At 37.5% G+C, this 14656-nt stretch overlaps 1 protein-coding gene across 1 annotated transcript; it reads right to left on the reverse strand.

Moving 5' to 3' along the window:
* Positions 1-11328: 11328 nt before the first annotated feature.
* LOC132583592 (olfactory receptor 5AP2-like) lies at positions 11329-13541 on the reverse strand. The gene is made up of 2 exons (XM_060255215.1): positions 13527-13541; positions 11329-12282 (listed from the first exon to the last, which is right to left on the reverse strand). The coding sequence occupies exons 1-2, from the start codon at positions 13539-13541 to the stop codon at positions 11329-11331; spliced, it is 969 nt and encodes a 322-aa protein (XP_060111198.1).
* Positions 13542-14656: the final 1115 nt, after the last annotated feature.

A 14656-nucleotide genomic window follows, 5' to 3' on the forward strand; every position in this document is an offset into this window, starting at 1 on the left:
CACCAGCACAAACACCAGCACAATTTTAACAGAAAGGAAGAAGGCATTTTCATCCACCAATCTTGGTACGCAGCTCTGCAAAACACCCTACAGACTATACATTGCAGAAAGTCTCAGAACAACCAGCAAATTCCACAGAACAATCAGCACAGTCAACAACCATCTTCCTTATCTTCAAACCCCTTCCAACCCTCTCAGCAATTAACACAGAACAATGGTCACATTCAACAGCCAGTTTCCTTATCACTACCCATCCAGGAAGCCCCACCAAACAATGGGCACATCCACAAACCAATTGCCCTTTCATCACACCCCCTCCAGCCTAGAAATAGCAGCTCTCCAGCAGCCCTGGCCCCACTAAATGCACAGCAGCCAAGAAGGTCTGAGTGCCTGCTCTGGCTGCAACGCCACTGAGGATGTTCTCCGCAGCTGAGAATGAAACGTCTGGAAGGAAAACTTTCTCCAGTAGAACACGGCACTTGATCCCGAAAGATTCTACAAAACCCTAATGTTTGTCCTCATTTAGGATCCCTTATATAAGGAACCGTATATGTTTGTCCTCAAATTACATATTCATCTATGTAATGTTGGAAGGGACATTTGCCTTTACCTTACATTTATCTAGTATAGGTAAACATGCTCTTTGAAGGGAGTAGGCTGCACAATGATAGCCTATGTCTATTTAGGCCTTTTTTTGTTTTTAAAGGGTTCAGGAGGACAGCCATGTTGGTTTGAAGCAGTAGAACAAAGTTGGAGTCCAGTAGCACCTTCAAGACCAACAAGGGAGAGTGACTTTGACCCACTTCCAGGTTGGAAGCCATTGGCCAGTTCTTACTCAGCCTTCTTAAAAAATAAATATTTTTATCCCATATAACGTGGGCCACCTAGTGGGAAGGGCGTGATTTAAATCTCAGATAAATAAATAAATAAAAAATAACATCAAAATTTAAAGTTTAAAAAATGGCTCCAAAGGGGGGAAAGAAAAGCAAAACAAAGAAGAAAAAATGCAGCGTTTAACAGACTTTTTTCTGGCTACCATCTACCTCCTCCACAACACTGGGGAGGGATGAGTCAATGACTAAAGAAACTCCTATCACTGCAAATTTTTTAATGCAGGCACTAATCATACAGAGGCAAAAACTGAGAAATGATATAATAGAAATGCTACAACCAGTGACCCAGCGTCTGGATGAATTAACAGAGCTTCATAAGCAGACATGCCAAAAAGCAGAGACAGCTTTTCAGAAACTAACGGAGCTCGAGAAAAAAATACCTGAGACAACTTCAGATACTTGGGCATGAGAACATATTCTGACTTTGGACAATCAAAGCCATGAATTGTGCCTAAAGTTCAGAGGGTTCACATCAAATGCTGAGGCTGGAACAGAGCTGACTATATTTATGGCAAACTGGAAATGAAGTTCTCACATTAATCCAAGTAACTTCAGCCACGCCAGTAATTAAACTAGCAGCTACACTAAATCTTGAAACTGGAATTACACCCCTCCCCGAGCGAGCTTATCTCACTGGCAACACGTGAAGAATCCACTTCATAATCATATACCAGAGATATACTGGTAGAATTCAAGGATCTTCGAACACAATACAAGATTCTTGCAGAGGCCAGGGAGAGGGGCAGTTTGGACTATCAGGAGTTAAAGATCCAAGTGTTTCTTCATCTCCCTCCTGAGTTCTTACAGATCAAAAGAGATCTTAAAGGCATGACAGCTAAACTGCGGGATTTAGGAATAAGATATTGTTGGCTCCAAACAGACAAACTTCGTGTGCAACAAGGTTCAACTTATTATATTGCCCACGACTCTGCCTCTAGGGAATTATTGTTGACTGCTTTAAATTCCTCCCCCCCCCCCTGCATCGAGAGTAAACAAGAGGAAGGAGCACTCTCCCCCTACTCCAGTTAAAGCAAGTCACGTATGCACTTCTGAAGATCATGGAGATTTTGAAGGTCTCCAAGGGCTGAACTATATATTATATTATTTGTAGCATAACTTAGTTCTAATTTGATTTGAAATATATATAATGTAAAGCTAATATAATGAGCTAAAATTAACGTGTGAATTTTATAAATTATATTATTTAATCTTTGAGAGAAGAATGAAGGAAGAAGATGAAGAAAACATGAAGATAAAATGTTTAAGTGATATTAAGTTTGTACAGTGTAAAAGATTTTGTTGGAGTTGTTAATTTTTAAACTCTTCCTTTAATAAAGAAAGAAAATGCAAAAAAAAAAAAAGACCAACAAAGTTTTATTCGGAATGTAAGCTTTCGTGTGCATGCACACTTTATCAGACGAGAAAAAGGCCCTCCCATTCAGAGAGGAGCTAATGCACAAACAGGGGCAGCAGAGATAAACAGCGCAATCAGAAAAAGAGTCGCCCCTTTCTCTGCTCATTGATTGCAATGGAGTGAGAAGGGTGTAACTCTCTTTAGGGTTGCACTATATGTCTGCTTTTCCTCATTGACTTAAACACATCTGAAATGCAGATGTTGTCAGTGTTTCTCACCCCTGCCGCTTTAGCTTGAAAATTTTTCCTTCATGCAAACTGAACCCATGACACATTATTTTCATTTGTTTTCCAGTTTCCTCAAGACAGTCTTTTCTCCATTCAAATAAGCATATCTTCTAACATTATTTCTGCATCAATAAGGATATAAATTACTTCTGATGTGAAAATGGTGTAAATGGGACAAAGAAATCAGGACAGCAGTGAAATTGTTCAGAATGAAAAGGTTCATTATGACAACATACAGAAAAAGAAATGAAAAAGGACATATTTGTAAATCCTGTATCAGAAATTATTTCCTTGGTGTAATCAGAAACAGCCCCAAAGTTTCTTTTATATGTTCAAAACTGTTCACATATATGTTTAAACAATTTTATTGATAACATATGGTAACAATATCTAATTATATCATTACTATCTCTAACCCATATGATATTTTCCAATCCCCCCTCCCTCCGTTACTAGACTCCCACCGAGGTTATATACTTAAGTTCAGTTATAAAGGTACCCTTAACCAATCAAAGTTCAATATCTTTCTTTTCTCATAGTCATGTTAAAAAATTGTCCAATGTCTTTTTACATTCCACTCTTTCTCTATGTATCCTCTAAATTTCTTCCACTCCTTTTTAAACAAATCCAAATCATAGTCTCTTAAAGTTCTTGTTAATTTGTCCATCTCACTCCACGATAAAACTTTCACAATCCAATCCCATCTTGCTTCCACAACTGCGCATACAATGTCCTAGCAGCTGAGAGCAAATACCAAATTAGAGTTCTATCTTCTTTTGGAAATTTTTCCATTTGTAATCCCAGCAGAAAAGTCTCTGCAACTTTCTTAAAGTCGTATCCCAAAATTTTAGAAATTTCTTGTTGTATCATCTGCCAAAACTTTTTCGCTTTTTCACAAGTCCACCACATATGAAAAAAAGAACCTTCATGATTTTTACATTTCCAACATCTATCCGACATCTTTTTACTCATCTTTGCCATTTTTTTCAGTCATATACCACCTGTACATCATCTTAAAACAGATCTCTTTAATACTCTGACATGATGATATTTTCATCGAGTTCTTCCAAAGATTCTCCCATGTATCCATTTGTATTTCTCTGTTCACATTAATTGCCCATTTAATCATTTGAGATTTTACTACTTCTTCTTCTGTAGACCATTTCAATAATAATTTATATACTTTCAATATTAATTTTTCGTTATTTCCAAGCAGAACCCTTTCCAATTCCGTTTGCTCACGTCTAATTCCAACAGATTTAATATCATTTTCCATCAAGCTTTGTATTTGTTGCATTTGAAACCAATCATACTTATTATTTAACTCTTCTGCAGATTTTAATTCAACTTTATCACCTTGAATCTTTAGCAGTTGATTATATGACATCGCTCTTTCTTCATCAGATTCAGCTGTTATTTTTATTACTTCTGCTGGCACTATCCAAAGCGGCTTTCTCTCATCACCATATTTCTTATATTTTATCCAAGTGTTTAGTAAGCTATTTCTAATATAGTGGTGAGAAAAAAGACCATCCATCTTATTTTTCCCATAATACATATAAGCATGCCAGCCGAATTTATTCCCATGAGCTTCTAGCCATAAAAGTTTTTTATTTAACAGCATTATCCAATCCTTTATCCATGTCAAGCAAACTGCATCGTGATACAATCTTAAATCTGGAAGCTGAAAACCTCCCCTCTCCTTAGCATCTGTTAAAATTTTCATCTTAATCCTTGGTTTCTTCCCAGCCCATACAAAATCGGAAATCTTCCTTTGCCATTTATTGAATTGTCTGCTATCTTTCACAATCGGAATGGTTTGGAACAAATACATTATTCTTGGCAAAATATTCATCTTAATTGCAGCGATCCTGCCTAACAAGGACAAGTTAAGTCTGTTCCATTTATCATATCTTTGTTCATCTTGCACCATAACTTTTCATAGTTATTTTTAAACAGATCAGTATTCTTCATAGTTATTTCTAGATCCAAGTATTTAACTTTAGAAGTAACTTCACATCCCGTCAAAGTCTGCAATTCTTTCTGTCTACTTAGTTGCATATTTTTACATAAAAATTTCGACTTCTCTTTATTTATGTATAGTCCTGCCAATTCTCCATATTCTTTTATCTTAGCTATCAACAAAGGTATCACTTGAACTGGATTCTCAGTTATAAACACAATATCATCTGCAAATGCTTTATACTTATAAGAAAATCCTCTAATTTTTAACCCTTCTAGTTCTTTGTCATCTTGTACTTGTCTTAACAAAATTTCAAGAGTCATTATAAACAACAATGGTGAAAGCGGACATCCTTGTCTTGTACCTTTGCTCACCTTCATTTCTTTTGTAAGGTCTGCATTTATACACAGTTTTGCATACTGATCCGTATATATTGCTTTCGTCATTCTTATAAAATGTTCCCCCAAGTTTATTTTTTCCATTACTGCAAACATGAAGTCCCAATTCAGATTATCAAAGGCTTTTTCTGCGTCCACAAAAAATAAAGCCACCTCTTTTTCTGGGTGTTTCTCATAATACTCTACAATATTTACAACAGCTCTTACATTGTCTCTTATTTGCCTTTTAGGGAGAAATCCAGCTTGATCTTCCTTTATAAAGTTAATCAAATATTGCTTAAGTCGTTCTGCTAGGATTCTTGTGTAAATCTTATAGTCATTGTTTAATAGTGAAATTGGTCTATAGTTCTTTACATTTGTGACATCTCTATCTTCTTTGGGGATCAACAAAATTACAGCTTCTTTCCAGGTATTTGGAATTTTCCCTTTTTCTCTTATTGTATTCAACAATTTTTGCAATTTTGGTACTATCTCAAGAGTTTTATAAAATTTAGTTGTATATCCATCTGGTCCGGGAGCCTTGCCTACTTTCATTCCCTTTATTGCTGTTTCAATTTCAATTTTTTCTATTGGGTAATTTAAAGTCTTTTTCATATACTCAGTCAGGGGTGCTGTCTTGATATTTTGTAAATACTCTTCCATTTTTTTCTTTTCTAATTTTCACACCTTTAAATAACTTTGCATAATATTTAAAAAATTCTCTTTTAATTCCTTCTTGATCAACTATCTCTTTTTCATTTGCCATAATTTTGTTGATAATTTTATTTCCTTTCTTTTTCTTCAATTGCCAGGCTAAGTACTTCCCGGGTTTATTCGCACCTTCAAACGATTTCTGTTGCAAACTTTTTAAATTCCATTCTAGTTCTTTATTCAACAAATGTCTTACTTGGGATTGTAGCATTGTAATTTCCTTTATTAATTTTTTTTCCTGGCCTTTTTTTTTATTCCCCTTCTTTTTTCTTTATTTCATTTTGTAGGTCTAGCAACCGCTCTTCTTTGGCCCTTATTCAATGTAATTAGTAGTCCTCTCATAACTGCTTTATAAGTGTCCCAAACTGTCTGGAATTCTATATCATCAGTCTCATTTATTTGAAAGAATGCTGCAGTTTCCTTTTCTAGAAAGGTCACAGTATCTTTATCTTGTAGCAGGTCCTCATTAATTCTCCATCTTCTGGTTTTCTTTTGCAATTTTGTAATCCAACATATTGGGTTATGATCTGCACAAACCTTTGGTAGAATCTCCACTTTTTTAGTTATGAGGCCCAAACTTTTGGAGCCCCATAACATATCTATTCTGGAAAAAGAGTTAAGTCTTTCTGAAAAGAAGGTATAGTCTCTTACTTCAGGATTAAATTTTCTCCAAATATCTTCCAAATTTTCTTGTTTAACCAACTCAAAAAAAGAATTTGGCAATCTTACTTCTTTATCATTCTTCTTTTGGCTTGATCTATCTATATTATTTTGTATTGTTCCATTGAAATCACCCATCATCAAAATCTGGTCATATGACACTTTGTCCAACTGTTGATTAATGTCTTTAAAAACATTGTCTTTCGCTCCATTGGGCGCATATAAACCTAGTAACAACGGGGGGTTTTGCCTCCATCATCACTTCCACTGCAATATATCTTCCATCTTTATCTTTAAATATCAATTTTGGTTCTAATTGTTCTTTAATATAAAAGACCACCCCTCTTTTCTTTTGTTCCGCCAATGAAAAAAATTCCAATCCCAAATGTTTATTCCACAAAAATTTATAATCCTTTTGTTGTATATGAACTTCCTGCAGACAAATTATATTACATTTTTGTTTTTTAATCCAATGAAATGTTGCTTTTCATTTTTGTGGTGAATTCAGTCCGTTTATATTCCTAGATAGTAACTTGTACTCCATTATGCTGCAGAGTCTTTATTCTCTTCAAAAAAGCTATACATCTCTTGTTCATTCCTTATTGTAACCCTTCTTCCACGTTGTTCAAAGCCCAGACCCTCGGGTAATATCCATCTGTATCTTGTGCCCTCTGCACACAGCTTCTCTGTTAGTCTCTTATATTTCTTCCTGTCATTAATCACTTGTCTTGGTAACTTTCATTATTTTGACTCTACTTCCTTCTATTGTCTAGGTTTTTTGAAAACTTTTTAGAATTTTTTCTGCCATATCCTTGGACCTTAGTCTTATAACAATGTCTCTTGGCAGGCCTTTGTCTTTAGCATATGCTGAATTAACTCTGTAGACACTATCCAACATATTACTAAATTTTTCAGGATCTTCCTCTAAATAGTCAGCAATGATTTTCACCATATAATCCATTAAATCCACCTTCTCCTCTTCCTGTAGTCCTCTCAGATGCACTTGGGTTTCCATTAATCTGCAGTCATGGATTGTAACCTTATTTATTTATTTATTTATTTATTTATTTTATGATTTATATCCCGCCCTTCCCAACAAGTGGCTCAGGGCGGCTCACAACATAAGAATTTGACATAAATAGAATTTAAGCATAAAAACAGTTAAAATAATTAATATATTTAAAATTTTAAGACATTTAAACCATTTAAAACATTAGGGACAGCAGACATCTAGTGTAACTACACTCAGTTTCTTGTACCAGCTAGTCATAGGCCAGCCGGAAGAGGGTTGTCTTACAGGCCCTGCGGAACTGGGCAAGGTCCCACAGGGCCCTCACCTTTTCTGGCAGCTGGTTCCACCAGGAGGGGACCGTAACAGAAAAGGCCCTTGTAGATTTTAAGCAGGCTTCTTTTGGCCCGGGAATACCATGGTATCAAATTGGCTTTGCATTTTATCCAAAGAGTGAGACCTTGCATGAGTTAATCTTCCTTCTGACATAACCCCCCCCCAAAAAAAAACTCAAAAGGTCTCAAAATCTAAATTCAGCACCAAGTCCAATAGCTTAGAACTTGCTGTTTAAAATAAGACTAATTTCATTTTTCTCCTACCTTCCTGGGCTGAGATATTGATTTTTAACAAATTTGGCAATTTTCCCTCTTTCAAAATGGCGATCGTATTTTCTCTATGGTTAAAAATTCCTAGCAAGGACCTCCTTCTTGGTCTTGGTCTTCTCTCCTTCCTGGTTCACGTTCACCAGCTATCGCGATCTTTGTAATCCTTGTTACATTGTCTATCAGAACACCATCAGCTTTCACTTCCTGGGTCACAATGTTCAGCTCTCGTTCTCCAAATATCGCAGTCTTTGAGTGCTTGTTATGTTGATTGCAAGTACAGAGCGAAAACACAGAAGCCTATGTCACTGACCACAGGTATTCATAATAATTTCCTTCTTTTCCAAATTCTATTAAAGCTTTTAAATTAACAGAGTCCAAATTAAACAGTCTTTTCTCTCCCTCTTATTTTGTCCCTGCTGAGGCTTTTTTCAGCTTCTACTGTTATTTAGATTAGCTTAGAAATGTCCCGGAGTGGAGATAAAGATCAAAGTACCTTAGCGGCTATGTTCTTTCACCTTCGGTCTTCCTATTCTTTTAAATGCATATCAGTCCCAAAAGAGAATGAGATCCAAACATGCTTAAGCCAATTGAATGGCTCTTAATCCTTTGTAGATGCTGAAAGACGCTCCCCTTCCTTGCCAGCTCTGCAAAGCCTCAAAAAGACAACCTTCATTGTCAATTTTAAGCTGAGATCAACGGCTCCAAGTATTCTGGCGTCATCTTGGTCAAATCTCTAACTGAGAGATGTGGGCAGAGAACCCCAAAAAGGTTCTTTACTACCCTGAACAAAGGATTATGTTCCCCCCTTATTCAGAGGGCTGCAGCTTTGTTGAAAACTCAGACCAGAAGCCAGAACTGTTCACATATATGTATGTGAAACGTGCAACCTTCAAAAGCTAGCTAGATTTTACTGTGCACACATCAGAATTGCAAAAAACACTCCCCCCCCCCCCCGAGACAACAAAATACCTTTAATTATTTGGAGAGATCTGAAACAAACTCTGATGGGTAGGATGTACTGGTGTTTCCTGTAATAAAATTGTAAAATGTAAAGGACATTCGTAACACCCAGGACTAGGTTGTAGGAGACCTGGCACTCCCACACAAGGCCAGTACCAGAGAACCAGAGCCAATCAGATGCCTCCTACATGAGTGTATAAGGCTATATTTCTATATATATATCTGCCCTTCACAGTATTCACTATGCACAGTATACACTAGAGATGCTAGCCTTTAAAAGGGACCTGAGGATCCTCAGAATTACATTCATTTCCAGTCTACAGAGATCAGTTTCCCTGGAGAAAATTGATGCTTTGGAGGGTGTATTCTATGGCACTGTACCCTACTGATGTCCCTGTCTTCCCCAAGCTCCGTACCCAAATCTCCAGAAATTTTCCCTAACCTGGATCTGGAAACCTTAGTCTATATCCTCACTTCCAATGTAGACAAGGCAAACATTTGCAACTGCATAGTACAATATCTTAGTATGGTGAAGCTAGGGCTGGGAACACCTATGTTTAAAAACCTAAGCTGGCCTTGAGCACAACACTCTTTCTCAGTTTATCTGACCTCACAGAACAGCTGTAAGAACAAAATGGACAAAGAGAGAACCATTTAAACCACACCAAGCTCTTTCGAAATGGGATGGACTAAAATCTGAAGCCACTTCTAAGGAGCAAAGAAGCAAAACAGCCCATTGAGCTATCATACAAAAATAGTGAGAAAGTTGTAAAAATAATTCAAGTTGTTGGTGGCACAAATTTTACCATTCATATAAGACTGGGGTTTTTTTACTCATTATATGTGATTAAACATACATATGCTGATTGTTTAGTATTTCAGACATTGACCTAGTTCACACAAACAGATGCTGATATCTCAAAACTCCTCTGGGACTGCTACTTCAGACTCTGGAGAAGCACATAGTTGAAGTCTATGTGTGTGGGGGGGAAAGTCCATTCAAAACCAAAACTAGTATATCAATGAAAAGTGAGGCTACAGCTCTTCTATCTTGTTTCTTTTAAAAAAAATAACTGTATTATTGGATGGCAAATAAACTTAAAAATAAGGAATGAGTTCCTACTTACACAATCCCCTCCCCATTACTACCACCAAATTACTTATTCAGCTTAAATGTGTTTCCCATCCACCCCCCACTCCATCTTGCTGAATTCTCTTCCTTTCTATAGTCCCCATCTCACATGATTGTGGCTCAAGCAGAGCCCACAATTCCCCAACGTGCAATGCTTTTAATATGTTGTTGAAGGCTTTCATGGCTGAAGTCCTTTGGTTGTTGTAGATTTTCTGGGCTGTGTGGCCATGGTCTTGGCATTGTGAGACCTGATGTTTCACCAGCAACCGTGTCTGGCATCCTCATAGGTGTAACCCAGAAAACTGGAGTTACCTGCCTAACAACTTCTTCTCAATTTGACCCATAGAAAACTGCAATTTTCTGGGTTACTCCTCTGAAGATGCCAATCACAGCTGCTGGTGAAACATCAAGTTTCACAATGCCAAGACCACAGCCACACAGCCCAGAAAATCTACAACAACCAATAAAATGCCTTTGTCATTATCGAGAACCTTTCCTCTCTCTTACACCAGTGAAAAAGCTGGTTGGACCTACCATCATCACCCATAGCAGCACGATCATTTTCCATTGAACGATTCAATTACATATTTCTCTATTTAAAAACAACAACTACAAAATTTTAGTGATGTCTTAGCCTCTTTGTTGCTTAGCTATTCCATGTTTCTGGCATGACTCCATTATGTGAAATAGAAACAAAGGAGGGGGGGGGGAACTTAACCCAAAAATATTTGAATCAAGAACCAAAAAGGTTAGTACAAACTAAATGTAAGGCCTTTTGTTAAAAATGTTGTCTATAACTTAAATGTTATCAAGAATACATGTATATATTTTAAATAGTTAAAAGTCTTTGAGGGCCCAACATTAGCCTCATTCCAATTTTTTTTAAAAAAATAAAACACAAGTGGAAACCAATGTGACCTGATGTGTTTCAGCCATAAACAGCCTTCTTCAGTGCTCAAGTGTATTGTATATATACAGGCTCGTGACACAAAATAAAACTTACCAAATCTAGATTGGACCATAAATGGGGAGAGTGGTAATAATAGATACAAATTGGCACAAGGCTTAAAGATGTTAATGAGGCCTCTTGCAGTAAATTCTGATGTTCTGCTCAAGGGCATATGTGTTCAATAATGCTTATCCCAAATGTGGAGCAAAAAGTACATATGCAGATTCCTGATGATAATACAAACATATGAGAGCACTGTAACATCAATTGTGTGTTCCCATGTATAATGGTGACCACAACCTGATGTTTTACATACTGCTGACTCTATGGAACTGAAAGTACAATATCATTCATATTGAAATGTTTTGTAAGGATATATTTGTATTTTTGTTAATTCAGCAAACACACAATAATGACTACTACAACAGCTAAGGAAATGGGACCACACTGACAACTTTGCTAATAGTTCTATACAAGGCTACCTTTACATCCTTATTTCTCAGACTATATATAATGGGGTTGAGCATGGGTGTAAAGATGGTATAAAATAGGGAGAAGGTTTTATGAAGCCCCATCAGTGTGTTAGTTTCAGGAATTAAATAGACACAAATTAGAGACCCATAGAAAAGTGTCACTACAAGGAGATGGGAGGAACAAGTGGAGAAGGCCTTCTGTTTGAAGGTTGTGGTCTTCATTTGGAGGATGTTGATGATAATACATATGTATGAGATCAGGGTAAGGAGAAATGGAGGTATGGTGTCCATGGTGGCCAGAATGAACACTGTAAGTTCCACCAGGTTGGTATTTGTGCATGAAAGTTTTAACATGGGGGCTAGGTCACAAAAGAAGTGTTCAATTTCATTGGGACCACAAAATGACAGCTTCAACAACAGGGATGTGATGATGGTGTTACTTAGCAGACCACTCATCCAAGATATGGTAATCAGTCCAAGGCAGATCCTGCCATTCATGAGAGATGTGTATCTCAGTGGTTTGCATATGGCTAAATAACGATCATATGACATCACAGCCAAAAGATAACATTCTGCAGATGCCAAAGTACCAAAGAAGAAGTATTGCATAATGCAGCCATGAAGAGAGATGGTTTTATCCCCAGTCAGCAGACTGAAGAGCAATCTGGAAAGGATGGTTGATATATAGCAGATCTCCAAGCAAGATAGGTTCCCTAGAAAGAAATACATGGGGGTATGCAGGTGCACATCAGTGACAATCAGAGCAAAGATAATGAGATTTCCAGCCACAGCAAGTATATAGATTCCAAGGAAAACCGAAAAAAGGAGGGCTTGTAGTTCTTGGAGATCACCAAATCCAAGTAGAATGAAGTTTGTGGTGATTGATAGATTAATTTTCGGTTGAATTTGCTGTTGGGAAATAAAAGAATTCAAGAAATGCATTGTATATGATATTATTTGTTCTATATATGCAATCTGCTCAGCCACCAGTACCAAACTGAGTTTAGGCAGTAGAGACATTAAAAAATGTTTTGCATGTCTGCCACTTCATACATAATTTGAATTTATAAGACATTTGATCACTAATCATGTAGATGTGCATAATTTGAATCACTAACCATATAAAGTTCTCCTCAATTGTATATATGTATGGCAATGTATGGCTGCATGGCAATATTTTCATTGACACTATTTCTTATGCCTTAGAATACTTACACCTCATTTTCATCCCTTATGGGGACTCAAGGATACTGGCAACATATTTCTCCCCTCTCCATTTTATTCTTGCAATAACAATCCTGTCAGGTAGGTTAGACTGAGAGTTTGTGATGGACCCAAGGTCCCCCTTCCCAGCTTCCATGGCAGAGGGAGGATTTTAGCATAGGTCTCCAAGATCTTACTCTAATCTTTACACCACTACTGTACAACACCCAAGGTTATTAGGGCCACAGAAACTGCATGCTATGGGTCAGCCAGGGCTCAGTGAAGACTCTGCAGGAGAAGAGGAGCCACATGTAGCCAGCTCTGAGTCAGCAGAAGCCAGCAAGAAGGAAGACAAACTTCAGGCTGGTCAAGATTCATAGCCAACAGCTGGTGCAGAGCCACTGACAGACTCCAGTCCTGAGTCAACAGGTTAAACTAAGTTGATAGTTCCCAGCCCTCTAGTATCACCCACACATTTTTAGCGCCGCAGACAGAGACTACAAGCAGAACTACAGGAGAGACTACAGAGTGCTCATCTCCTGGTCTGATGCCAACTGCTTGAGAAGTTGCAGAATTACTCCTGAGAAGCTGGCTGAATATTTGATCCTTAGGTACATGCCTATAAAAACCAGCTATGGGAGGTTGTTAGGTGCAGAATTAACAAGTTATTCTATTATTGACCACAGCCTCAGATCCTGCCTAGCTTGTGTGACCTTTGGACTGGCTTCTGACTATGGCCTTTGGCTCTCCTTGACTCCTGTTTGTAACCCTTGGACTGCTTGACTATACCTCTTGGACAACCCCTATGTAATGGCCTCTTGGCTCTGAACTTTTGGACTGGATGCATGATTTGGTCTCCTTTGCTTGGACTCTACCTTCCAGGAACCCACCCCGGCTCTATTTGATCCATGAGAATGAAGTATGGAAAGAGTCAACTACCATCTTCTCACCTGCTGTTCTTCCATCTCCTAATGCTGTCTTTCTAAATGAGAAGCCCAAATCTTAAGTGTTTGAGCTTTATTATATTTTTGTACAATATAGAGTATTGAGGCAGCATTCATGGGGCACTGGTCGCATGGGAGACCCATGGAGATTGGTGAGTCACATGATTGCCCATACAAAGGTATGGTTATAAGGTTGAGTCTGGAGGTTGGAAGGAGGCCCTGAGAGAATCTTTGCTGTTGCAGTCAACTTCTTTTCAGTGTAGTGAAATATGAAGAGTTGATTAAATGTTTCTCAAGCTAAGGAACCAACTCGAAGGAGGCCTGTTAAGAGCCATCATGGGCTTGAAGGCCAACTACCCTTCCTCTTCCATGAGTCAGAAACTTTTTTACGATTAAAGAACCAAACTAAGTCAAAATGAGCCAGTGTACAAAGGCTCATCATTCGCCCTTCAGTTTCCAGACTGGGTTAGACCACCTGATTTATGGCATTGTAATATTTCTCTTTCTAATGATGAGACTTTTAAATTCAGATGATGGCTGAGTTATGGAACAATTAGCACTCATTCTATTGAATGGAGTGCTTGTAAATCTTTTATTAGAGGAAAAATCATTTTATATACCTTTCATAAAAAGAAGCTTCAAGAAAGGAAAGAAACAATTTTGAAAGATAGACTGAAATACCTGTTAAGTCAATTTGCTATATCACCTACACCAGATCTTTACTGGGAACTGCAAAGGGTTAAATATGAACTAATGGCCGAATACTCTTTAATTTGCTTTTTGCTGAACCTTTGCACATGGAGAAAACTAAGGCAGCGACAATGAACATGAATAATAGCAAAGCTCTAGAACCAGACTGGTTGCCTAATGAATGTTATAAAACCCTTGTGTCAATTGTATAATGAGTTTTTTTGTGTGGTCCATTGCCAATATTGTTATATGATGCCTTTATCACCATGATTTCAAAACCTGGCACAGCCCATATATAGTGTGCAAATTTTTGACCTGCTTCTTTGATGAATCTGTGCTAAGATATTAATTGTTTTTCACCATAACAGACTTCAAAAGGTTTTTAAAGCTTTGGTACACATAGTCCAGGTAAGATGTGTACAAGGTAGGCGAGGCTCTGATTATCT

This window comes from Heteronotia binoei, chromosome 15 (genome assembly GCF_032191835.1).
Source record: "Heteronotia binoei isolate CCM8104 ecotype False Entrance Well chromosome 15, APGP_CSIRO_Hbin_v1, whole genome shotgun sequence".
NCBI lineage: Eukaryota > Metazoa > Chordata > Lepidosauria > Squamata > Gekkonidae > Heteronotia > Heteronotia binoei.